This window comes from Spodoptera frugiperda, chromosome 25, assembly GCF_023101765.2.
Source record: "Spodoptera frugiperda isolate SF20-4 chromosome 25, AGI-APGP_CSIRO_Sfru_2.0, whole genome shotgun sequence".
Classification (NCBI taxonomy): domain Eukaryota; kingdom Metazoa; phylum Arthropoda; class Insecta; order Lepidoptera; family Noctuidae; genus Spodoptera; species Spodoptera frugiperda.
In genome coordinates, this window is record NC_064236.1 from 6,273,363 (window position 1) to 6,301,273 (window position 27,911).

Consider the following 27,911-nt stretch of genomic DNA (forward strand, 5'->3'; position numbering starts at 1 on the left):
TATGATGATCTGGAGGAATTCTGATGGTTTGTGAGGTCGCTAAGTTTTAGTGGTTTCTGTCGGTTTACACGGCCTCATTTGGTGGGTTGGTAAAAATAAAGTTGGCAACACTTACACAGTGGTTCGCTTCGCTCCTTCAAGGCTCATTCGAGTCATTCGCTCATTCGTCACTCGCCGTTTGTAGTCCGTTCTCTGTTCGTCGACATCGGTCAATTGTACGCCGGTCGTGGTCGTCGTATATAATCGCAATAAACTTGAGAATCTGAGCGGATTCTTCGGGGTTTCTGTAGTATTTTTATACTAATCTTTGCTTCGTAGGTCGAGTGTTGAATAAATGACAATAATATTCTTGATTAAATTTTTTTAGTTTTCATTAAGGGTAGTGGTCATCTGGAATATTATCACTGCCTTTAGTTTTTTTTTTTATTAATATAGTTATCGTTTACAACTTCAAATATTATGCGACCAAATCGGCGGATGGGTCACTATTTAACTCCAATAATACGGGATATGCAAGAGGTAAGTCATTATTTTTATATTTTATTAAAATTAAAATTTTCGTCTACCTACGCCGGCAGCATTTTAGAATATAAATTCGATAATATTGTTCGAACCAAATTATTAATTATTATTGTGGTTACGTAATTGTGGCGGAGCGTTCGTTCCTAGCGGAGTGAGGAACGCAGGTATTATCCTCGCCACGTGGTCGTTACGTAAGGAAATTATGTAAGGATGAAAATTTAAGGGATGATGACTTGAAAACTATATTATAGGCTGGGAAATACAAAGAAGCGCGCGCAATGTGATTCCGCTGGCGACGCTGGCGTGTAAACAAGATAAACATAAACACGAAGCGAACGGGCGCGGCGCCCGTCTATCTAAATTTATTTTATTTTTATTTTCTGAGTTGACGGTAGTCATGCAAACGGACACAGACCATGTGCGGGCTAGTGGTCCATTATTCACTTGTTGGCCGCAGCTCGTGTAGTGTTACATTGACATAATCATGTCAATAGTCATTATGTTTGTTAATTTTACGTAACAGACTTACCTAACTAATAACAAAATGCCCACTTATAATGTGGTTCATTTGAGGGTAGTTTATGTAGGAATTAGATATTTTTACGAAGGTAGTAAACACGTGTATATAATTACTATAAAGTGAAAATATTTATGTATATTAATTTGTTATGAATGGTGCCTATATTTTATCCCTTTTATATAACACCTTATTATATCCTGTTTGATTCAAACCTAGAAGTAGATTTAGGTACCTCACCTATATACTATACCTACTTATGTGTAGGTATCTAAATACTTATCATCGTCAAGGTAGGTGCAGAAGTCCATACACGATAAGAGAAAAATATTTCTCGAGATGCGCTCTTATATTAGTTAGGTACCGAGGTCTATAAAATACAGCAGCATTTCATTTTAACCTGTTGCAAAATATTAACAGGTATTTGCGATATAGAACCATACTGTAGTTCAAGATAGATGTTTTAAGTTACACAGGTTCCAAACTTATTGTACAACCTTACAAGCAGTTTGAAGGGTGTGTAGGCTGCAAGGTAGGTATAGATCAGTACCTACACCTACTTACTACTAGGTAGGTAGAAGTACTGGCGAGCGATGAATTATTTATTAAAACGTTATCGACCAGATCGTAATCGTTCAGGGGAATCCACATCGATAAGAGATAGTAACTATAATATTAATTTACACTTTCTTTGAAAAACTGTTTGTTTACTTAGTTGTGCCTAAAACAAATAGCGTTGACACAGCGCAATATGTTTTACGCTCTGCTGAATGGTGTGGCCCAGACATAAAGAGTCGAGTCGACGGCGCGGCGCCGGTTTTTAGCACTAACCGGCCGGCTAGTTAGTTTAATATTAAACGAAAAAGGCTGCTGATATAGGACATATCTTACGAGTTCCGGTAATTAGGTACCTACCTGTGTCGAACTCTATAAACGACCGAAATTTATATAACAATAACCAGTCATAACCCAAAAAAAGCTCTAATTCTTGATAGAAATTCTATATATAGACTTAGAGCTACTAGTTATTTATTTGTTCGGTTTCACCCACTGCTTGGCGCCTTAACAAATGGACTATTCAACACAAAAAGTTTCAATTCGAGCTAGCAGTTCCGGAGATTAGTGCATTCAATTCAACCAAAGGAACGAACTGTTAACATATTTTAATATATCTTTACATATCTAGGTAGGTTAGGTTTTAAAATATAGTTTAAATTAAACAAGCCTTAAGGTATATTGTATCCTACTTACGTCATTATCAAAGACGTCTATTCCATGCTCACTAATCCACAAACATCTTCGAAATATTACGTATGTAACTACGAAATAAGTTATTATTATCTCGTCTGAGGTAAGGCGATGACCGCTGCAATGAACTCTGGTAGAGGTTAATATATACCAGTCTGGACATGCGCAAATAGGATAGGAATAGCTACAGTGTATCAAGACACACGGCAGTGTGTCCGCCAAGTTCGAGCAAAAAACCGACACACCGGCCGTGGGTTATATTACACGAACCATTTCGGGCCAAGTTCGACCCACCTATAACTCAAAATCTATTTTATCTAAGCATATGAAATTTCTAGTATCTGTCGAGATCTACTTACTTATCTAAAATACAAAATTTCATTAATGTACCTATTGTAGGTCTTGAGATATTGACGTCAGAAAATCGCTATTTTTACTATACACTCACTGACTGACTCACTCATCAAAAACCTAGACCACTTCCAATGGTCGTACTGACTTGAAATTTGGCATGGAGGTAGGTCTTTAGGTCAAGGTAAAGGAAAAAATCTGAAAATGGCCAAGTGTGAGTCGGTTTTAAAAATAATGAAGGTGTAAATTCATACCCCTAAGGAACTAAAACAAAAAAATCTATATCTTCCAATGGTCGTACCGACCTAAAAAGTAAAGTAAAATAAGAAAAAAAGAAAATAAACCTTACAAAAATAAATGAAATCCCACCCAAAACATAAATGTGAAAGGCTGCCAAGTTCGATAATATTGGAATGCTTCGCCTATAAAAGAAGTGAGATCTAAATAAGTACCAAGTTCCATACACAGACCTCAGTTAAAAATGATATAACTTGGCAAGTTTTAATAGAAAATTATATACTTGACTCATTGCGTTTAGTAGGTTTATAAAAAAGTGTGTGAAAACTTGCCAACTTGTTATATCATTTTTAACTGAGGTCTGTGTATGGAACTTGGTACTTATTTAGATCTCACTTCTTTTATAGGCGAAGCATTCCAATATTATCGAACTTGGCATGTTTTGGGTGGTATAATATTGACATCACGCTAAAAGTCACCTCATTTTCCAATAATGGATTGAATCGAATCGTAGTGTCATTGAATTCGTTGTGTTTGGCGTTTTTTCTATATTAAGCAGTTCATAGATTCTTAAATAGATATCGTATACACGATTTCTGTCAGTGACCAGTGTCAGTTTCATAGGTAAGTGAAAAATGCAATGCCATTCATTTGCATCCTTGATATGTATTAAGTAGTTTTAGTTTATCACTCTAGTGGAAAATCATTATGTTGATCGTAAAGAAAATTAGTAGTAATGAAAGTTTATTGGCTGGATATTCATTCAATGATTAGTTATTTATGTTCCATAATAGCGCATACTTAAAGCGCCATTACATCTTATTGTAGGTAAATAATGAATTAGTTTTCTAAAGTTGTTTTAATTTTTGAATTCGCTAGATGATAATATTTGTTATGAGTTAAATGTTTCGGTGTTTTCATCCATGCTTACGATGTTCCACAGGTGGAATATACCTAGGTTAGATACACTTCGGTCTACGCGTGTTCACTAAAAACTTATTAACTGTACCTTGATGACTATTATTTAACACATACAATACCGGTAGACAGCTTGATTAACTAAAAACAAGCAAGGATTATTTTTTCTTAACTATAGATTCCACAAGCAAGTTTGTCTTTCTGAGCGCCAAGCACGAATAACTATCGCATTCGTAATGTAAACGTATCGAGATGACGATACGTCATGAGACGTTAACGGAGTGTGGCAGCACGAAGCCTATTCTTTCAACTATCGAGAGCTCGCATCGAATTCGATAGTGACGTCATGCTAATGTAAACTAGAGAAGCAGCCAAGTGAACGATTTGAATGACTTATTGAGCATAAAGATTTCGTCTGAAAACTAAATTAAATTTATATATATATTTCAACCTTTGTCTACACGTTTTATGCAATAATATTTATTAAATAAATATTAATTATGTGCAAAAAGTTCTTAAAGCGAGTTAAGAGAAATATAACGTGACATTATCTATGAAAAAAAAATGAGTACTTAGTTTCATTTTATAAATTGTTTTATGATTTCCGAACGTCGTATTTGACATTTGTCATTTGCCGGTTGTTTGTTTGTTATTTTATCTTATGTAAATAAATAACAATTTTAACATGTTACATTTAAAATGAGGACGATTCAACTCCAATATGAGCTAATGGTGGAATTTATGCAAAAGTAAGTAAAGATTTCTAAATGTTTCTTTGATTAGCCCTTTTTTTATGTGATGGACAATAATTTAACGGAGATTTGTCTAAACCCTCTCCAGGGTGGCAGTTACATTCAGGCCAAATGGAAGGAGCTAGTGGTTTGCACCAGAGTGAAATCTGGCGTACCGGTGAAATTCACCGGTGATTTGCCGATCTCCGGAGATTCACCGGTGATAACCGGTGATGAAAACCATTAATTTCAAATCAAGTTTTTATTAATTGAAAAACAAAACAGAATAGATAATAAAATTGGACTTCAACGAACCCTGAACTCTTTGGAAAGCTAGTAGCAAGTGAATTGAACCACATAAACGGCCAAGAGCGCTTTGAGTTGATGACCAAAATAATTAATATCATTCGAAAGAAGCAAATCAGTAAATAAATTATCTTAATTATGTATTAAATTAAAAACTGATGGTTAATAAATATTTCTATTATTTTAGTAGTATCAATATAGTATTGAAAATATTTTTTTACATAAAAATATTCCATTTAGATATAATATGATCACCGGAGTTTAATCGGTTAACAACCGATTGATTTCAATCGAGTACTTTTACCGGTTATTCTCCGGTACTCACTGCTCCGGTGCAAACCCCTAGAAGGAGCCATTCAGGCAGCAGCGGATACTTAAACAATGTTTGTAATGTAATATTTGATGTATTATCTTTTTACAGATTGGAATATTTGTGGGACCAGTCCAATATTACTGGGAGCAGTGGGCCTACTGTATTCCTACCACACCACTCACTGTTCCTCACGAAGCCTACCCTTCGCCAGCGCCTCCACCAACACCACCGATCCTCCATCAGAGGAAGATAGCTGGAATCCTCCACCAGTGAAAAAACCTAAAGCGAGTTTGATTAAAATGTGTATAGAGAATGACAAGAATACTATGCTAGGGAGCGTGAGAAAAGTTATTATTTTTTATTAGTTGATTATTTTTTGTTACTTACTGTTAATTTTATATTTATTTCAATTTTTCTGTTTTTATGTTATTTTAAAATATTATCAAAATATTGTTAATGGCATTGTATTTATAATAATTATTCTAACTGTGTCAATACTGTGAATGTGGTGCATGTCTATAATTGGCATAACCACATGATCTTGTGTCTTCATCTTGTTTTTCATTAATGTCTTATAATAATAAATAAATAAATTATATATTATTGGGATTAAGATTAGAATAAAATAGTTTTTAAGTTATTTATATATGTATATACATTTTATTAACTATAAAAAGAGGATTTTGTAGAAAAAAGTAATAAAACACTTGAAATAACTATGGAGTCTATTTATTCTGTCCACCAAAATGTTTTTTAGTAGTAGTTTTCTTTACTTATTTCCTATTATTGTGGATTACATCCTTCGGCACGAATGGGCTGGCTCGACCGGAGTGATACCACGGCCTCACAGATAACCGACGTGAAACAGCGCTTGCGTTGTTTTGTTGTGTGAGTAAGGTTATCGGAGGCCCAATTTCCCCCTTCCTAATATTCCCAATCCCCGATTCCCCAACAACCCTTAAACGTATTCGTTGTTGTTGGTACAATCGTTGTTAACGATCGTAAGTACTTGTTGTACTTTGTTGGTACAAAGACGGTCTTGGCATTTTATAAAAATCACTGCAAGCACTCACTGACTTCACAATATAATATATTTTGTATTATTACAAATTTCGATACCATTCTCACCGACAAATTCTCAGTGACAAATGTTTCGACTCGTTTCGATAGCCAGCTTTCGAAATTTACGTTACCGTACGTCAAAAGCTCGTTCGTGCTTCCAATTTGTGTCAAAATGTTCTAGGTTTCGATACCAATACGATACGATTACTATACGATAGTTATCAAAAACATTCGTGCTTGCGACACTTAGTTCCTTTTACGCACGGTAGGGGCGCTGTTCAAATCTCATAGAAAATTCTGTCGATTGCGATACGAATACTTTCTCGATAGTTTTCGTGCTTAGCACACTGTTGATCGAAAATGGCGGATTCGTGGAGTCTGTGCGTGTAACTCATTTTCTTACTAGGGCTAGGGAGTTTTCATTGCATTTTAACACACTGGAATGATTAATTAACTGGCTAAATCTGTACCTAAATCACCTTCTTTTGAATGAACATTACATAATTGCTTGAATTGAATCTGTAGTAAATAGGTACTTAGAATTTTTTATTTTACGAATGGAATTCATAGCATTTAGTCAAGCTGCACGAAGAACATTAAATTAATGGTAACAATCGCAGCCAATCACAAACATTTAAACAGCGCAGCGTTGGGTTTTCCGCTCCAATACATTGAGCAGTAAATGCTTTTATCTATAGCATTTGCAATAGTTAAGTTACGATAAAGCAGCAAATGTAAGTAGGCGGTACATACCGAGTCAGTGCAAGCGAGGCATGCGCTGCGGCTGCGGCACAGAGTCAGTGTGCCAGTAGGTCACGTTATGTAAGCCCACCGCTTACTTCGTTTTGCGTAAGAATCGTTGTAGGCAATACTATATCGCAGACGATGATTAATTTATGTATTCCAAAGAGTCATAACGGTGTCTACTGATAAGCCATGACGGAATTATATCAAATTACAGATTTATGATTCATTTCCAACAGGAGGTTAACATTGTACCACAAATTAACTAATTGTTAATGTGCTATTAGGGTTCTTATTTTGTAAATTCTACGTGTACAAAATCACAGGCAAAAGCTAGTTCATTAATAACTAGGTATGAATCTAATAGATAAATACTATTTCTAAATGACTATGTTTACAAATAATGAAATCGCGCGACGCTATCGGTCAATGACCTTGTCACTCGGTCATTAATAAATTATCGTGATGTAGTATCTGTCTAAGTTCTTGGTTTAGCGATTTAGATATTTTTTGAAATAACACAATTAAAATCGACTACCATGTTAATTATTACAAGCACTCTACGATAACAGACTTTCATAGTCAGGTACGTGGTGTGTTATGCGTCCATGTATCGACTTTCCCAGACCTTGACCACTTGTGGACTTGTTTCCAACCAATCAATTGACTGGAAACCTCCATACAATAGGGCAGTCGAAAATTATGATCTCATTCAGTTACTTCGCTAATTATGTACTAGTGATATACTTTATATTTTAAATGTAAAACGTAATGTTGTTTTTTACTCAGGTCCAGATGATGAGACTTTATCGATAATTTGATCAAAATTAACATGATAGTTTTGGACATATAACAAATTATAACATCACTACTATAATGTGTTGGTCAGCAAATAGACTCATTTCCTTTGTTTATTTATTTTAATCTTGCTTACCGCGGTGGCACTGAACAATAATAATCAATCAATAACTGCTCAAACATTAAATTATGATAACTGAACTAAACTATCGCAATCGATACATATACGTATGTATTTGTACATACAAACGTATGTAGGTACCTAGGTAGCTATGCTACTGTAGTAAAGACTAGAAACACTATTAATCATAGATATGCTTTTTTATGTTAATAAAAAAAGGCAACATTACAAAATTGATAGACCTGATAGTGATAAGTAATGAAAATAACTTTACTGTTGGAAATTGGAATGGTCATTATGATTGCTTCAATGTAACATTCATTACTCTGAGTATTTTTGTCTCCTTTAGCTCCCGCCCTGGCGACATAACGTACAAAGGTAAATTGTACGATCCATCTTTAACTACGGGATAATTTCTCATACGTAACCTACCTAATTTAATTACTGATACACACTGTTAACTCGTCTTGCGAAGAAGGAAAGTACCTTGGAAACTTTATTAGGAATACCCAAATGGCTTATCGTAATTTGTAGATTAAATCTGTGCTTAAATGTGCCAGGGTATTAGCAAACAAAAATAAAATTGTACTATTACATAAGTTTCTTCCAGAAAGCTGGAAGTTATGCCTCAAATAACTTTGTAGCTTCAAGTTATATTTGGTTATGCCAGTTCTCGGAATTGTCCACAATGGCTTCGTAAGATTTTATGAATAACGACTAAGTTAGGCAACTAGACAGCGGCAATATGACTTGTTATTGTAAACTTTGACTTGTTATCACTACGGAATTCTATTCCTTCTGTTTTCCGAATATAATTTTGTTGGTACGACTAGTATACCTACTGTGATACGCCTACCAGCCAAGAGTTGTCGGATCGATTCCCAGCTCACCCAAAATAAACAGAAGAAAAATAATGAACTAAGAAAATTTGCGTTCAATTTATTGAACTGTCTTTCCATTGTCGAATAATATTTAAACTTAACACTGTTAATTATCCCATGACAGTTGGAGATATCACCACCTAATACAATGGCAGCCAGCACATCCAGCGATGAGTTTAGCGAGGAAAATGTAAGATACATGATTTTCTAGATTGATTTCCTTAATACCTGTTATACTTTAGCGGAAAATTTACCTTTATTTTATTTGATACAGGAGGGTCATGGAGCCTTGGGTCGACATGTCGTTGGCGTCAACATGTTGTTGTCTTCACTCGGGGACATTGTAAGTTTCATTCAGTTCACGTTATGGTCGACCAAGCAACATGAAATACAGTTGTCGCCGATTCGAATACACAATACAATTCAATGTTTTAAAACAATATTATATTTAGAAGTGAGCTACGACGATGTTTATGCATGTAGCTCGGCCGGCCCTGTCTTGCACTCTGCAGTAGGATTCGAGCGACAGTGTCTATAGCAGTCGTTTTGGACGTATTACATTCAAGTAGAGTACACATCAGTGTTCTACAAACTGAGAAGCATAGTAAGACACAGCGCTGTGTGTAGTGATATTAATGCCTAATGTTAAGATGTTGTGTCTCATGGTATATGAAATAAAAACTTCTAGGCAGCAGTGCAGAGAACAACGACAATGGGTCCATCGCCTTGCGATTGTACAGAGGTGAGCGGTGGGAAGTACCACGTCTTCGAACCTTTATTATTTCCTTCACGCATGCCTCATCAAAGCAAATTGTACTGCCTACTTACCTGGTGTACCCTCATTAAATGCTTGGGGCATTATAACAAGCTTCGAAAATCACTTAGCTTCACTAATACTACTTCCTTCACTCGCTGAAAATTCATTTCTCAAACATAGTCTTGTGTGTCGGTTGAATCCATTGAACCTTATCTGCTCCATTTTATTCACAGTTATTTCCACTCATTGCACTTAAAACTTCATTGTTTTACTGTAAATAAATATTGTCTACGGCTCTAATTTCAATCATACGTTTTTAAAGCTCCCTTATCTATAGGATGAAAACGGGATCTTACTACCAAGAGTCCACTGTCCGTCTGCCTGTTACCAGGCTCTCTCTTGAAGTGTGATAACTGGACAGTTGGAATTTTATCAGATGATAATATTTTTGTTGGTGTTATAACAACAAATAAAACCTTAAAGGGGGTCCTACGCAAAAAAACATGTATTTTTGTCGTTTTTAACGGTTATGGTTACCCCTTTATGCGAAAGTTCGACAGTCGACTCGTAATTAGTTGAACTTTTGCAACGTACTTATTTGTTTTACAAATATTTATTGTAGTAGAGAAGTTACGTTGAACACGTATAAATTACATTTTATTAATAAATTCAAATAATTCTTTTGGTAAAAAAAAAATCAATTATGCTCATGAATGTATTGACTGAGCATAAATAGTTATCAAGAAAGAATCATATAAGTCCAAATATTGCTTATTACCTAGTGACCTAAATATTGAAGTAACGGACAGAACGGATGGGCGCAGTGCAGTAATCAGCTCTACGAGTAGCGGTCGCGTTGCTCGTCGGTTGCATAAATCTGTTAGGTGAGGTGCAATCGGTTCGCGTTGCGTCGTATTCGCCAAGCCTCACCAACTCGCTGCTCGCTGCTACCGCACAACCGGTTCTTATGTTCTGGGCCAAGTTCACCATTTTACGTCGCTCGATTCGTATATTTAAATTTTTACGTGACTATTATTAAAAATATTTGATTTCGTAGTAATACCATTAAAGTTTTGTAAATATTAGAACAAAAATAGCGTTATAATAATGAAGCGTTAGGCGGTTAGTTAAAATTTTGTTGTACATATTTTTCCTTTCCTTGAATATCTTCATTCACTTGTGCTTCTCAAATCATCTAACACATACTCGCGTAGTTTTAAATCCCAAATTGGATCCTGTGCCAGTCTATTAATTAAAACCATTTTGTTAACCAGGCTTATTTAGAGGGGGAATCAAATATGACGTCAACAGATATGATTACGCCCCAGAGCCAATACCCTCACCTGAGGTACAGTCCCGCTCCGCCAGAAAGTAACATTACAGAAGATCCACCAAACCGAGTGTCGTCCGAGAACCAACTGAACTCAATTTCAGCGAGAGCTGTATCGGCCATGTCAAATGTGCCACTGCCGGTCCTAAACAGCGAGCGTTGCTCTCCGACCAAGTTTAGAAGGATAATTCACAGCAGAGACATGGTGGCACACAGTCACACACAGCCACCACTGGACAAAGGACGTCGTGAAGTGAATAAAGTATTTATGTCAAGATGGCCCCGAGCTATGGATGCGGCTAACAGAGTTATCAGATATGCTCGATGCCTCCGCCACAAGCATAAATACCAAATCCAAATGTCCTGCTTGAACTGCGGTCTACTTCCTCAACACCCAGTCACAGGACAATGCGGACACACACGTTGCTCTAAGTACGTCTTATACGTTATATTTATTCATTCATAATACTCGCTACGTTCTGCGATATTTATTTTTTATTTTGTTTTCAGATGCGCTTTAAAAAACACTACATGTCCGTGCGGGAGCGTGTTTTCAGAACCGTTCCACGTGAACATAATGATACGGGATCTGATTGCAAAATCTCAACTTGAAAATGAAAATTCTCCAAGGTTTGTAACCATCTAACATTAGAATTGAGTTGTTATAAAGTAAAAGTATAAAGCCGTAAAATTAGATTGATGATAGGTATTCGCATAACGGTGTCATATTATTGTTTTCTTTGTGTTTACATACATATTTTTTCTATCGGTAGCCGTGTGTCGACAAAACCCAAAGAAAATGATGCCCCCGATGAACCTTCGCCTGAAGTGAGAAGCTCATGTAAGTTTCTGTTTTATTTAATTAAGTAATTTATACAAACTGCGAATGTCTATAAACAGTGCCATTAATTTTTCATCTAATATTATATTAATTATAAAAGGTAGTTCAAATTCATTTATTAATTAAAATGGGCTTGCGTTTTTTGGTTATTTCAATTACTCACTTCTACTGACTCGGGTAATTGCAATAGGATCAGCCTCATTACTATGAGAGTGAGAAATAACATAACTGGCATAAAATGGGTGGTACATTGAATATCTGCGTATAACAAGCAGTATAATGTTATGTTATGACCTAGCCAACGTACCTGCTTTCCGTTTCTATCTTTGAAGAACCCAGATTGTATTATTTTAACACTGTAACAGTGTCACTGCCCGTTTTGCGCTTAGCAACAGATTTTGCGACTATTCTTTTTTTTATTTTGCGCTTCTGCGATGGTTTTTCTTTTGCATGCCATTTCTTTTCATTCAGTCATTGCACTTGCTTTTGTGTTTGTTTTTATTTGTATTGCCCATTTTTCTATAATTGTTTAAACACACACTGTTTATCCATAAAAGACATGAAAATATCGCGATTATTTATGGGAGCCCCCTTAATTAAATATAGCAGCAACAAATAAATTATTTGTGAAAATACAAATGGTCTAGGTTTCGCGGTCTGAATGACTACATACACGTTGTACGTGCGCACTTCTGCCTTGCCCATCGGGGAACGGCAAATATGTGTTATGTAGGGCCCACAAATATAATAATTTAGACGCGACGTGATTTGTTTTGGTAAAAGTAAGGCACTAATGTAGTCAGAGTCAAGATCAAGTAGATAATGTTTGGTCTCAGGTTTATCTATTACAACAGTTAGGATAGGACTACTATCTTACATAATCAATGTTTAAGACAAACAATTTAAATTTTCGTTAAATAATAATACAGTAAATATATTATATAAGGCGTTAATGGGATGTAGTGTTGTGTTTGAAGATTCCAACAGTGAAGACATTTCGTACTCCGGACCAGTTAATTCAATTTAAGAACATAAAGAAGTTATATAAACTCATAAACATTGATTTACTCTGCATAAAGTTGTTCACAAATACGCACTATGTGTCGCTTCGTCAATGAAAACAATGGACATAGACAGTAAAAGAGATAGCTCTCTTATACATAAAAGTAGATTTTTGGTATGAAAAAAGAAATATAACCAATAATTCATATTTACTATTGTAATCTTCAAACAACACTACCTCCCATTAGAGCCGTGGCAGATAATTTAAGAACACCTTATATGTATATTTAAAATAAGTCTAACATCTTGGAACAAAAGAAAAGAGAACATTATACGTATATCAGTCGCTTATCGCGTCTCGCAGGTCATGAAAGTCACTCGAGGGAGGCAGGTTATGCAACGGCTGTTGAAGGTTTTGAAGCCCCGCGGAAAATCTAAACAGTTGTCTTTAATTTTAGTTGAAATCAAAGAAAACATATCTTACGTAATTGTATGAAGGCACAGAAAGATCTACCCGAGTTCAAATAACTCGCAGTTTTGGACGAAAACGAGCAGACGTATCACCTGATGGTAAGCTATCCCCGCCGACCATGGACACTTGAAACACCAGAGGCGTTACAAGTGCGTACCGGCCTTTCGGGGGTTAGGAATTTAAGCGTTGTTTGGGAGTCGGGGATTGGGAAGGGGGGAATTGGGCCGCCGGTAACGTCACTCACGCAACCAAAAAGAACGCGTTTCACGTCGGTTTTCGGTGAGGCCGTGGTACCACTCCGGTCGTGCCGGCCCATTCGTGTCGAAGCATGGCTCTCCCACACTTAAAATTGGATACTTTAACTCAATGATATTTTAACTCTACCACATTGAAACTAAATACAAATCAATATGATTTATTGTATAACATTACATGGTGACTAAACATAATTATATTAGGTATATTTCTGTCTACCTAACTGTTTACTCAGTTGCGTTATTTTTTCTGTAATTACGTAGAACAATACAATTATGTGTTTAATATAACTTATTATGTAACTTAAAGTAACAGAATTATGTAGGTACGAATTAAGTATATTTATTAATAAGAAGATACGGATGTAACCTTCACGTTATGCGGAGCTACATAGTCGACAATGTTGGTACTTGGTACCAATTAAATATACTCTTAAGGAAAGTTAATCTCTAATATATAAGTATTGTGTAAAAAATATAAGTGGTTATTGTTAGATTTTATGGCCCAGACCTATTTTAATATGTCTCACATCAAAGGTCATAAGGAGAGTCTTACAAATGTGGGAAAACATAACTCCATAAAAAAGTTCTGGTTTGTCAATGTTTATTACGAAGAAACGACCACAACTTTAAAACTGTTATGTAACCCAATCAATTTGTGAATAGCCTTGAAGCAGTAGTTGTTTATTTGTAAAATGTTCTTGCCAATTTAAGTACTTAAATGGCAACACACTCCGGTTTAAGGATATTTCCGTAAACTACGATTTAGACAGAGAAAGAAGTTGCCGGTTAGGCACGTATGGCGCAGCGTTGCGTTGCAATGCAACCTCTGTATTTTCATCTGAGTCAGCACAATGTACGTATCCTGTTACAAAACGAGTCAGAATGTACCGGGATGCAACACAGTTGTTATTTCAAATAATATAATAAGGCAGCGTTACAGCAGTGCCACGTCTGTATCGCGTGGGCGTTTACGACGATAATCGCGCACCGACAAGGCTATTATGTAAATCGGCCATTTGTTTGTTACATTGCTCTTATGTAACAACATTGTCGACGATGCAATGGAGAACGCTGGGTCGCAGGTTACGTTACGCCCGTTATATAGGTCTCAGTGTTCGCTAGACGGCCGCGATTACTCACGACACGATTTAGTACAAATGCTTACGTCAATCACAAATTGAGATACCTCCTGCCTGCAGATTCCTTTGACTTTGTTGTTATTATATCGGGAATGTTTGAGAAATACTTTTTCGTATTTTTATTGCTTTTCAAATATACTTAAATTAAAACATTTTGTATGTATTATGATATCTAATTTACAAAAAATAACTACGTAACTACTTTTCTAGTGAACTGATAAAGTTTTTTTTTATTCCTATATCCTCATTGTAGCTACTATACATTTTCTTCACCCAAAGATTGACTGATAAGAATGCTTTAGGTGCCCATTACAGTTGCTCAGAGTGGCCACTGGGGTGGTTTTAGTGAAGTAAATATCGCACAATCCCTAGTCTTACTCCCTAAAAAAACTAGACGCCTTTTGAAGGTTTCCTACAAAAAAAAGGATTAAGTCCGGCCGCGGGATTTTGGTCATAGAGTTAAAAAAAAGGATTTGAAAAAAGTAAGAGCGATGTTTAGATAATTTTCTTGCCCTCAATTCTTTTGTCCGTTGTATTCGAAGGTATGTAGGTACAGCATTCTATAGACTTCTTGGTGGCAAGTTTTTTTTAGAATTTGTTCGGTTTAAGTATTATCCGCACAGTACCGTGTAACAGAATAAACAAAACACTGCATGTGCTCTGTCACTTCGTCGGGCAACTTTTGTTTGTCACCACAAAGACATTGTGGAAGGAAAAAAAGATTGGTCTTTCCATGGCCATTGACGCTATTTACTTCAATTGTTTTTAACATCCATGTCTGTAACGTTTAACAGTAAATGCTGAGTGTCTGAATTGGGGTAGAAACGTACCAGAACGCTTTCATGAAAACCAAATTAAATCTTTTTGTCCACTAACTCTCTTATATTACTTCGTATTTACAGTAGGCAAAAGATACACTACTGCTTAGGTAATGAAACATAATCTATTGTATTGTATGTCTTTTGTTAACGTTAACACTAAATAAACAAGATACCACGTCTAATCTCTAAAGTAAATGTCCAAGAGATCGCAAACATTGTTTGCTGTACGTAATGAAGTCTTTGAACATTTTTAATTGGTCATAATTGGTTAAACTTAAAATCTAAAAATGTGATAGTGATGTTGATTGGACGTACCTATATTGAGAGTAATATTCGAGATCACATTATGTAAACAAGTACTATGTGGTTTCATGACCTGCAGTCACCGCAAACGCTAATCGTTGCAATAACCTCCAAAAAATTAAAATACAAAATTAAAATTAGCCTAGTGGTGATGTTGGAAGCCTTCCATGTCGTTGTCGCATTGACAGTCATAACACGGAGTGGCCTTTTAAATGACCTCATTAAATCTTCTACAGGGTTGATACTTTAAGCTGGTGACGTAAGGAGTCTGGCCCACTTGAAATGAAGTTTACCTATGCTGAATACATGATGTAACAGCTTGAGGTTCCAGTAACTAAACAGCATGGGTACTTACATTCAAGAAAGTACTCCTATCAAAGACACGTGCTTTAGTGTAGGCGATCTTTGTTACCCGACTTTTGGAAGGGTATTTTTTTTTTAATTTTAAAAAGATACTAAGTTACCTGGTGTATCCGTAATATATTATGTGGAACTACAAATTAATATAATGACAGTGATTTAGTAGCATTCAAACAATTATCTTTAAAAAGATCACCAGACCAATGTTAAAAATAGCCAAATGATTTTGAATAATATTCGCAACCATAAAACTTATAAAATAACTGTTACGTAAGGCCTCTACATTAAATGAAACAGAACATAACTATTCGTAAAACATTTAAGTAACCTTCGAGAAAATACAAAATTAATAATACAAAAATTAAACAATAAAACAATGGGTCTACCACTTATTATGAACGTCTACCTACGCGTGGCTTTGTCCCTAAATGTTTTCCTTTACCCCTGCCAACAAAAGAACCCATTCTTTCCTTTCATGCTTAATTCTCATTGTATTTTTGAAGGGTATTGAAACTTTTCCTATAAAACTTCACAGCCCCCAATATATAACTTCTTAAAGCAGAAAAATAAAAAATATGTCGTAAACACCAAACTCTGTCTGTATTATGTCTGATACTAATTTTATCAATACAATTTATGTTACAGCATTACCAAAAATAGAAATTATTATTATTTTTAATTAAGTTAATGATTCTATCGCTCACGACATATACATGTCTAGTGCGATCACTAACTACATATGCACGAACACAAATAAAAACAGTAATGAGGTGTAATTACTAGGACATCAGTTATACGACTGCGTAATGACTCTTTAACTTTCCAATTCACGCAAAGGGACAAAATAGATACATGTTATTATTATTGTTTCAGTTTTACTTGTGTGAGTACTTAGTATCCAATATTAATAATAATTTTAACTATACCAGCGTGGCTAATGAATCGAAAGTTTTTCAACAGAGTACTTACACGCATTTTGTTACTTAATAGCTATCTCAACTCTTCCTGGAACCACTGATAATTCCTATTATATAATTTTTTAATAAAATACGTAACAATCGGCCGCGTAATATACCTAGGATTGATAATGAACGGCTTAGGTCGTTGTCAACTGTGGCAGCGCAGCGGCGAACTTGAATGATTTCATTGTGACTTGTAAGCATCAAGATATCTGCAATGCATGCGCATCAGCGATTTTTATTTATTATTTTTTCGAATTTCAAAAAACTAACTATTACTTAATTCAGTCGTAACATTCTACGGCTTTTGTTTTGAAATATACGCCAAAAATATTGCATGAAGTTTATAAACTATGTAGGTACATGTGCCCCGTAGTTATACATATTGTTATCAAGTTTAACTGTTCTCGAGATACTGCAAGATTAGGTAGCGATCTCAATGTTAAAAGGCAGATAAAATATATCGATGAAAAAGTATTTAACGGGTACACGGTATTTAATGAAACAAGTAGATATTAAAAAAAAAACTGTGTTCCACGTGAACAGGTTTCTTAAAAAAACGAACTGTGTGTGAAACTGCGAACCACTGACATGTTGAGCCACAGGGGTGTAGCAATAAACCGTTGCCACTTCTCATAACTGTCGCCGATTGCAATGATCGCGACCTTGGCGTGCTTCAGATCTCGAGTCTAGCAACACGCTGTGCGCTCGTAACTCACACCGGCGTTACGTAATGAAACACAAACTCTGACTCCATTGCTGCTTATATAACCGCGTATTATGTAGTAGTATGGACGAAATGTCACAAGAGGTATGGGGGCTTCTTTGTTAAGTTCGGCACTATCCTACACTACTGACTTAAGCTTTCTTTTGTAATATGTATTAAGCCTGGAGTACTGGCTTTGTAGATGTTGTCATTTTCATATTAATTATGTTACGAAATGAGAGTAAACAAAAGTTTATTTTGAATTTATATATCTTTTACAGTGACTGGTACAAAACGACGCCGGCGCGAGACAAAAGTTGTTTACCCTAGCGGGGGTAATCAGCGAGTTCCCATGTCACCTCGGGTAAACAATATTTTTATGAGTCACTCTTACATAACCTCTATTAGATTAAACACAAGACCTATTTTACTTCACTCTGTATTCATTTCTAACAAGGTTTCTGTTGTGTATTAATTATTTTGCTAATAGTAATAATATACCTTTAAAAAATGTTAAAGAAGTGTTCTTTTAAGGGCCTCTAAAATAAAACTAACTTTGTCAATCAACATCCGTGAATAATCGGTTACCATTGTTCAACTTGTTATGCTTCTCTGTCCACTTATATCGTAGAAACAGAGCACTTGGTCTTAGTTTTCGTATAAACATTAGCAAAATGATTATAATCTGTAACAGCTTTTTGACTTTTAAAAATTTATTTCACAATGGGGTCTAAAGTCTTGTGTTTATTTTGTTATACGTAGTTAATGCTCTGTGGATAGGTACATGCACTTACCTTACTGTACCTATAGCAACTGATAAGGCGGTCACGTTTTGTCACCCGTATCAAAACGTTTCAAAATATTATACGCCACTTAATCATATTTTTAGCGAACATTCGAATGACTTTAGGGCATTGAACTGTGCCGTCAGTTAGTAAATAAAGACTGGGGCTTAGTAAAATGACATCACGGTGAGTGAGCGCTAGCTACGTCCGCGATTGTTCTGTAGTAGTTGAATAGTAATTTTAATTTAGTTGATTGTAACGTAAATGTGTTCCCAGGCGCGGTACAACCACGGCTTGGAGTTGCTGCAGCAGGGAAGGCGACTCGATGCCGTGCCGTATCTCGCTGTCGCAGCAGCTGATGGACATCCAAGCATGCGATTGGCACGACCGCTATTGGCTGAGGTTTGTATAAACGACTTAATGGCTTCACTTTTATAAAGTAATCGCCAAAGTCTCTTTAAACTTTGTTTCAATTCTACCCCGAGTTTTTCTAATTAATTTTCCTTATGTTGATAAAACAATTTCTTTGAAATATCACATCAACAGTGTAACTGTAACGTTATCAGCCTCGTTAATGACCCTGTCACTAAATAATAATCTTGAACTAATTGAAAATAAATAACATTATGCATACATTATAATGACAACTGTAAGCAGTTAAGATGTGTTTGCGTTGTTGTTATCTTATGACTCGAGAAAGAAATTACCTTCTTATCTATTGTATCCCATTTTCGTACTTTACTAACGGTATAAATAATTTATTAGGTTTTACTGATAATGATCATAGACGAATAATAAGTACAAACATATTATTAAACTTCTAATTGTTTGCAGAAGACGTGCATATAATTCATATTATTAAAACGCTTTGTATGTAACTCGTAAATTCTTAGTCTATTCTACAAGAAGCCTGTAAGATCTTTATCAGTTGCTGCATGTGTGTAAAAATATGTTTTTGAATATCTTGATGACGTATCATTATTTGCTGATGACGTCAGCTAAAGACGATCGACTGATAAGGTGTAAGGACCTTTTTTGAATGACATGATCGTCCGATACGTTCCTTTATTGTTTACATAATGATTAACAAATACATATAATGTGTTTACAGGCAATATCCACGTTTAAAACAGACCCGCGGGTTTTGATACCCCACCTGAATCGTTCCGTGCGCCGGCTGTGCTCGATGTCGTGGATCAAACCGACGGACATGGAGTGTATCTTGTGCTGCTCTACCTTCACCGATCCCGTCACAACCCCTTGCGGACACACGTTCTGCCGCATATGCCTAGAACGCACCATGGACTACAGGAAGCGCTGTCCCTTATGTCTGCGCACCTTGCATAACTTTATGCTTTCCCTTGTGAGTAACTTATCATTATATTTATAAACTAGATTCTTTTGTATGGAAGTTTTACAAAAAAAAAAAAATGTGTTAAATCCTACAGATGAGATAAGTTCATCGAACCGTTCGCGAATATTGAATTAATTTTGACAAAACATTCAACGTAATGACCATTGAACTACCTAATCATTTTGGTTGGTTATCACATTTACACTGACTGTTATAACCAAACAGTTTTGTTCTGTTTCTTATTGCTAAATCGATTGTGTCGGCTTTAAACGAACCGTACGCATGTTTCAACATGTAATTAGCAGCCCGTGGCTAAAGTACGGTTGTTTGGAACGTGAGTTCCACAGTTTCTAAATATTGTATCGCCTACCCGTGTTAAAATTCACAGTTTATGGAGCAATTCATGAGCAAAAAGAATGCTTTTGTTTTAGTAGGACGTAATAGGTAATGCTACTGGCAAGCTACATAGTACCTACATGCTTACAAGAGTGTCTAACATAATCAAGGCCTCATTTTATAAAGCTAATAATTCGACAGCATGTAAGCAGAGTTCTCGGAAAATGAGAAAATTCATACGGTTCATTCACGATTGATGCGTCAGTCATCAGGTTGGATTCGACTAATTTATTCAAAGACTATTTCAATTACGTATCCTCCCTTTTCTTCACTTTAAAATAAAGTAAGTTAATTGAAAACCGAATTATGAAACATACCTATCTAGGCACAAATGACACACATCTGTGTAATTTACTAAGCTCCCTTCCAAAATATTAAATCATCCACGTATCACTAGCTTTTTTACAGATGTCGTTATAAAATGGCGATACACTTAAATGAAAATTAAAGTCTTGTCTAATATTAACAAACATTATATTAATTTTTATGTAACATTTATTTCTCAGACTATGAACACGGTGTTCGTGGAGGCGGCGCTGAGGAGTATTAATGCCGTTGTGATTCCTGAAGCCCCGGAGCCGGACCTTATACCAATATTCGTGTGTACCGTGGCCTACCCATCGTAAGTACTGTTTTTCATCTTACGGCCGGCATTGACAACTATTCTCAATCCATAATGTTGTGGTTACCGTGGTTTCAACCATATTATATCAATCCATATCCGCAGGTTTTGCATTGAGATATGTTATTATTTTCAGCCGTTAGTTTGATACTCACTACATTTTGGTTTTTACCTGGGGACAGACTATTGACAGACATATGGACAGCGAGCGGAGTCTTAGTAATAGGGTCTCGGTTTTACTCTTTGGGTAAGGTAAACGAACGAACAAACAAACGAACAAAGTTTTGCAAGTTTACCATCACAGGCAATGATAATATGTATACATAATTGTGTTTAAATACGTCAAATGAAGACCAGTCTCAACGTGACAGATATAGAAAGAAATATAAACAAATGTGCTGATTAGTACGCACTAATAACGTGTCGCATGCTCGTACCCGATCAGTGACCGTAGTATCCGCATACTCAGGGAAGATTTCCCCTACCGATTGCATGTATTCGTGCGCGGTTGTTTTTGCCTACGACAGACATGATTGTTTAAGTGACTATACAATCTAAGTTCAGTACCGTACGCTGTTAGAAGACATTCTTCAGGAGACATTCTTAGAAGTTTTATAATTTGCCATTTATCTCTCCTCAACCTCTTTGGAGTGGCCTATGTTTAGCACTGGACATCTTGGGACTAATATGACGTTGTTAATCAAGTCAGCTAGTTTAAAGTTAAGTTTAGTTTAAATTCTAAGTTAAGTTTAAGGTTTATTAACACTAGCACATAGTCTGTACGTAATATGATGGTTGTTTTATGTTTTCTCTAGTGTGCCATGCCCGCTTTACATTTTCGATCCTCGTTACTGGCTAATGATCCGACGCGTGCTCGAGTCTGGATCCAGAAAGTTCGGTATGGTGACTTGCGATAGGGGACAGGAGTACACTGACTATGGCACGGTAAGTTATTGTTGTAACTTTTATACATATATTTTTCTACAAAGTAAATTAATTCATGCCAGTTTGAATTTATCTGAATTTTGAATTGGTATTCAGTTGTTTCAAACTAATCAGTAGTTTTTGATTTAATTGTGTGGAATGAAATAATATTAATTTTTCAACCAAACTTGAACTGTATCAATAAATAATGAAATAAAAGATCAAAGTTTATCTGCTAGTTATAGAAATAATATTAAGTTATTGAAAATGTTCTGTCTCTAAAATAACTTTTTTCTTGCAGATATTGGAAGTACGTGATTGCGTGCATTTCGAGGATGGCAGGTCCATTCTGTCTACTATAGGCTTGACACGTTTTAAAGTGATCGAAAGAGGAGTTAGAGATGGGTACGTATTTATTTATCATATTTTTATGGGATGGGGAATCTAACAGGCGGATCACCTGATGGTGAGCAATCAGAGTAGTTACAAGTGCGTTGCCGGACTTTTGGCCAGGATTGGGCCTCCGGTAGCAATTCAGTAACCAGTTATTTGTATAATTTTTTTTTTAAATAAATACGATTTTCTAATGAATGTGAAATATATGTTACAGATTAGAAGTGGCGCGCATTTTGCCCATTCAAGATGTTTGTCCGGAAAGTGAAATGGAGGTGTTAGAATGCAGACTCTTAGGGAACAGGATAATATTGAGGGCTCTATTCTGGCTGAGTTCCTTGGACAAGGACGTACTGCGCGACATTGAGACTACGTTTGGCACTCTACCAGGGAATAATGTCAATGACGAATGGTGGTCCACTACTGACGGCCCGGCGTGGCTCTGGTGGCTAGTAGCCGTCCTGCCGCTAAGGCCCGAAATTAAGGTAAGCTGGTTCACAATATCTGTGAAACTTCTACATGTAGTCTCCATCTGCGTGTTGCCTACCTGCTTTGCTTTGTTTTGTTTGTCTCTTTTTGTTTTGGGATTTGTATTGTATAATAACAATTAATGTAAATGTTATTTGTTGCTTACTGCTGCAATGCCAAATAAATGTATTTTTACTTTTTCTTTTCTTTCTTTTATTTGCACAGCTTACGCGTATAGCTTACTATGAGTCCTTATTGTACTAAAGTGTATCTGTAAATGTACTCGTGTGCAATTAAGTAAGCATACGTTTTGAGCTCGACTAACACACAAAACAGAAACTTTTCCCAATATTAACCATACAGCTATAATATTCATCATTAGAGTAAAAGTTTATTTATTTATGTTTGCAGGTTCTAATTCTGTCCACGAACTACCTCCTCAAGCGTATGATGGCGGTGGATCTAACGCTAGAAGCAGTCCAGCACGTCGCAGCTTCGACCAGACGCAGAGTCGAAAATTCTCGACAATAAGCCGTCACTTTAACTTAAGCAAGTCTCACGAGTTAATATACATACAATTAATTACAAACCGGTATCTATGTTGAAGTCATTAGAATTAAGGTTAAACTGATTATTTAGTGTATTTATACTCTTAGGCGCGACGACTACGAAGGCTTATAATATTAAGAAACCAGGTAATTCCTGTCATAACATTCCCCCAGTTGAATATTCTTATGTGAAACAGAGCTGTAGCTCTGTAGTAACTTTATTAGCTGTAGCTAATGAAGTTACTGTAGTTGTGAAACCTCGTTGTCCGTCTCGAAATCGATTCACGGTTGGTTGTCGTGAATGTAAAACCTTAAGAGAAAAAGATCTGATTTAAATATATTTTGGGTGTTTATGGGCGGTGCCGATTGCTTACCATCAGGTAATCTCTTTGCTCGTCGCCGGCTTATCAAATAAAAATGAATTTTCACATTTTTTAGCTCTATGCGAATTATTGTAGCATTAGCGTTAGTGTGTCCTGACTAGTCTGTCAGTACCATTAGTCGTCCACCGAAACTACTATGTAGTTTGTATTATATATTCACGTAGGCAATCCATTTCTTAACCTTTTTCAATAACTATATACTAATATTTTTTGAAATACTTCGTTCTTATCCTACAGCAATATACTATTTAATACTAATTAGTAGGTAATGTTGGAACACCGCCATATTTCATAGTTGTATTTGAGTAACAGTTTTTGATAACGATTTACTGGTTCCACATCCTTTAATTAATAACGACAGGGTATATTATTATAGTTGTCTAACGTCTGGTTCCTGTTGCCAACTCATTTCGTACTATGTTATTAGACCTTACCCTTTTTCTTGTAAATATAATTAGTTATCACTAATACTCGCAGTTTAGCAAAGTCAATGACCACATTTCGATTACAAGGACTACTCAATAATTTTTGGTAAAATTAGGAATCGGGCATATAAGATCAGTCCATTACCACCGGCGACTGAATCTCAAATTTAATTAATTGCAGGGTCCTTGAATGTGATTTAAAATCTTAGTGTAACCTTTCCTCTGGTAAGTAGATAGATTTTACTCTTGTACTAAAAATGGATCTTTTAAATTTTTTCTATAACATTTGTCTAGAAGTAATCTATGTAGGTAGTTATTTTTATTAGTCTGTATCTATATAAACATTGCAATCTTTGTAAACAATCACATGCTAGTAGGTATGTCTGCTTTTATTAATTAGTATATTACAGTATTTAACTTCAATAATACGTATTACAAAAGTATTTAAAATAACATTGACTGTATACAGTTTTGTGTAGTTAAAATAGCAATTTCAATAATTCACCAACTGAAGAAATCGTAGCGTTGCTTTCTTACACTTTTAAGATAATGAAATAGCATTGTATTTCATTCAATTGGGTAGGTAGTGTTGATACCTATCGCACTACCTTTTGCAGCGTCTCTCGCGCAAATTATAAAATAATGTAGATAACTATAACCGCGCATCCGAGACTTACACTGCACGTGTCTTATCTGTACCAATGTACATTTAAACTTCAGCACCGCAGGCGTAAAACGAAAGAAAAAATCAATTTCACTTTCGCATTTATTTAATATATTATTATTAATACTAATAGTTAAGATATCATGATTGCTATTATTTACAGATAGGTAAGAAAAAGTGATTCAGTAATATTGTGTAAGAACATTTTTATGTGATCTACTTATATAATACAGACCAATATTGATTTAAGCGATTGTTTACATCGTGTGCAACGTATGAATGTCTAAACAATGGACTTATAAAAGTGCATCCCTTCGTAAGGTTATAACACATTCCACGTATGTTTTATATACTCTACATGGTACACAATCGGAATTTTCAAATAGAATACAAATAGTTAAGCATTTTTTCTGCTGTTTTCAGACGTATCGTGTAGGGTATAGGGTCGCTATTTGTTAGTACAGTTAGCGGCAAAACTCGATGACCACATCTATATTTTCAAAATCGCTGTACACTGTATTATACCTTAATCGAACATACATTTTATTGTATCTTTTTTTGCATTTTTTTTTTCTTAGCTTGGGTTTATTGAATCATGTCCTAACGCGCTCTAGTAGGTATATGCAATTCTCTTTTATCATGCACATTCCTAAGAATGATCCATTCCATTTGACTGTGCATAAATGTTTTGTTTTTTTCTTATATATTATATGTAAAAAGCTTTATCTTTCAAATTGTAGCTTTGTAGGGTGTTACTTTGGTAACGGTAAATAGATTTGTAAGTATTAAAAAAGTTATTTATAAATGGGCCATTAATATATGGTATTCTATTATAAGTTTATGAACTTTATGTTAAACATAATATATTCGATTGTAAATACTTATGGATAATTTCTCAAAGAAACTTTTATAAGGACTTCTAGATATTATCACTAATCACTAAAATTAAGCTAATGTTTGGCCAATATTCAATATTCCAATGTAGTTCTTAAGAGTACACTATTTATGTGTAATAAAAAAAATGCAGAAATTGATAAACGGGAGTCAAAATCTCACTTTTAAACTTTCCACTGTTTTATATTCCATAAAACGCACTATAAAAGCAGTTGCACTTAATTGCCTACAAAATTACTTTAATTTAAAGATTTATAAGAAACATAGTACAGTTTTGATCACAAAAGGAATTCAAGAATGAACTTGTCTACGTTTTTCATAATTCTTCGTAGTGACATTAGCATTAAGGAACATGTATTGTAAATACTAATTATGTTAAGATGAAACTTGATTTCTCAGCAATATTTTATAATATAAAGTTGTGGAGTAGGCATGTGAAGTAGGCAATATTTAACGAAGTACCTTCCTGCTAAGTAACGGACTGCGTATTTATATACCGTGAGTTTTCATTCGTCTAATAAACGCGTACGGTCACCGGTACAAAGATATTTAAAAAATGGTACAATCATTTTTTTTACTGCGTATCTAGCTATTGTCTTTATAAATAATGTGAACCTATTTTGTAATACGAATGAAAATTTACGGTGCGTATAATATAATTATAATATAACGTGCTGCATATATTGATATTGAAACTTTTTTTTCTATTATTTACATAGGTAGGTGTCCAAAATATAAATGCAGCGTCTCAAAATGAAATTTTCTCAATACCCTGCGCTTTTTCGCAACTCTGCAAGACAGACAAAGCTTTATTTACTTGGACAAGCTCATTATCCTCTAATGCTGTTCGTTAGTAGTACGTTCGTAGTATCGTTTTGTTCTCAGTCTTCTTCCTATTGTATTCGAGAGCACTGTTTACAGTCTCTGCAACTTTAGGTGCCTGGCTCCCATATCCATGTGGAGGTGTCCCTGTGTAATATATAATGCACTTATTGTTGAAAGGTTTTTGGTCAGGTCTACGTAAAATTTTCTCTTGTATGAAGTGTTGCCGTCTTTCTCGCTGTCAATATCTGGTTGTGAAGTTTTCATAACAAACGAATTGAACTTCCCTCGAAACATTGTGATTGGGTTAAACAATATGAATATCAAAATTAAGGATCTGTTCATAACTTATTTGTGTGTAGGTACTTGATGTATTATTGCGAATCTGAGCACCTGCCAACTCAAGCTTAAGGTTATAATTATTACTTTCTTTGATACAATTATTGTAGAAAAAGCAAAGTTAAGATCTCAAAATATTTAGAATAAGAGCTAGCAATCATGTAACAAAAATGTAATTTTTGTTTTTTACTATATATTTACTATCTATCTATCTATTAGTATTTAGATGAAAAACTTACTTGAATTTGATTTAATAATCAAAACTTTCCATGGGATCCAATTTCATTATGAACGGAATCGTAATATCCAGATATTACAGTAACGAATACCGTTCTTGTGTATGTGTAACTCATAGTATGTAGTTATTTTTTTCTCTATTTTTATACCTATGTAGTAGTGTACCTACTCTTAAATATTATTCAGGGCAAGATGTCCTTCTAGAACTGTTTCTACTAAACAGCTTTGATGTTTTTATAATACTCTTACAATGTACTAATAATTATAAGTTAATTCAAAATCAAATTATAATTATTATGAATGATTTTTTTATATACAAAAATGTATGTCTTTTTTGTTAAGATTTTAATTATTTATTTCTGTTCAATTCTATTAGATTTTTATTTGTACTTAATTACGTCATTCCTTTGTTTAGCTTAAAAAATGATCTCATTATCAATAGATCATTGTTTGGCTACTCGGATATCAACTACTCATATATTTGTAGTTAATATTATTGTTACCAAATAAACAGGAGGGATAGAAACTGGAATAATTTTCAACTAAAATTATTAAATTTAAAGTTCAGTCTTTAATAATACCAAAGGCACTCGTTCTAGTTATAATAACTGTATGACAAAATCGGTTCCCTCCCACCTTCACCCACATGTCTTCTATGTTGGGATGATAATTAACCGACAAAATCAATTTACTCTCAAGTTTCTCTCCGTCCTGTTGTATGTACATAGAGTAGTGAACAAAATTAAAAAAATTATGTTCAACAAAGCTGAAGTAGTTGCTGTGATTGAAATTTAATTATGTTGATTATTATTATTTTAAACCTTCATGACCGCTTCTTTGGTCCGTTAGTTGATTAACGGAAAGTGTGAGAACAGTCGAAGTGTTGTCTTTTACTTAGTTTGTGATACCTAATATAATTATGATACTTTTTCTTAATAAAGTCTTTTTCAATGAATACTAC

General features: G+C 34.9%; 1 protein-coding gene and 1 long non-coding RNA gene across 3 annotated transcripts; both read left to right on the forward strand.

The window, feature by feature from the left end:
• The first annotated feature begins 139 nt into the window (after window positions 1-139).
• LOC118266958 (LON peptidase N-terminal domain and RING finger protein 1) lies at window positions 140-27,905 on the forward strand. Of its 2 annotated transcripts, XM_035580629.2 has the most exons (15): window positions 141-519; window positions 8,874-8,939; window positions 9,024-9,092; window positions 9,438-9,491; window positions 10,781-11,268; window positions 11,347-11,466; window positions 11,610-11,677; window positions 17,978-18,060; window positions 18,758-18,883; window positions 19,593-19,844; window positions 20,738-20,853; window positions 21,669-21,798; window positions 22,079-22,182; window positions 22,388-22,655; window positions 23,050-27,905. In XM_035580629.2, the coding sequence occupies exons 1-15, from the start codon at window positions 460-462 to the stop codon at window positions 23,167-23,169; spliced, it is 2,124 nt and encodes a 707-aa protein (XP_035436522.1). In that variant the 5' UTR covers window positions 141-459; the 3' UTR covers window positions 23,170-27,905. The 2 variants fall into 2 exon arrangements, with proteins under 2 accessions (XP_035436531.1, XP_035436522.1); XM_035580638.2 differs by lacking the exon at window positions 9,438-9,491 and having other exon boundaries at window positions 140-519.
• Window positions 3,332-5,862, forward strand: LOC126912432 (uncharacterized). Its single transcript, XR_007707155.1, has 2 exons — window positions 3,332-4,542; window positions 5,252-5,862. It is a non-coding gene; the product is annotated as an uncharacterized LOC126912432 (long non-coding RNA).
• Window positions 27,906-27,911: the final 6 nt, after the last annotated feature.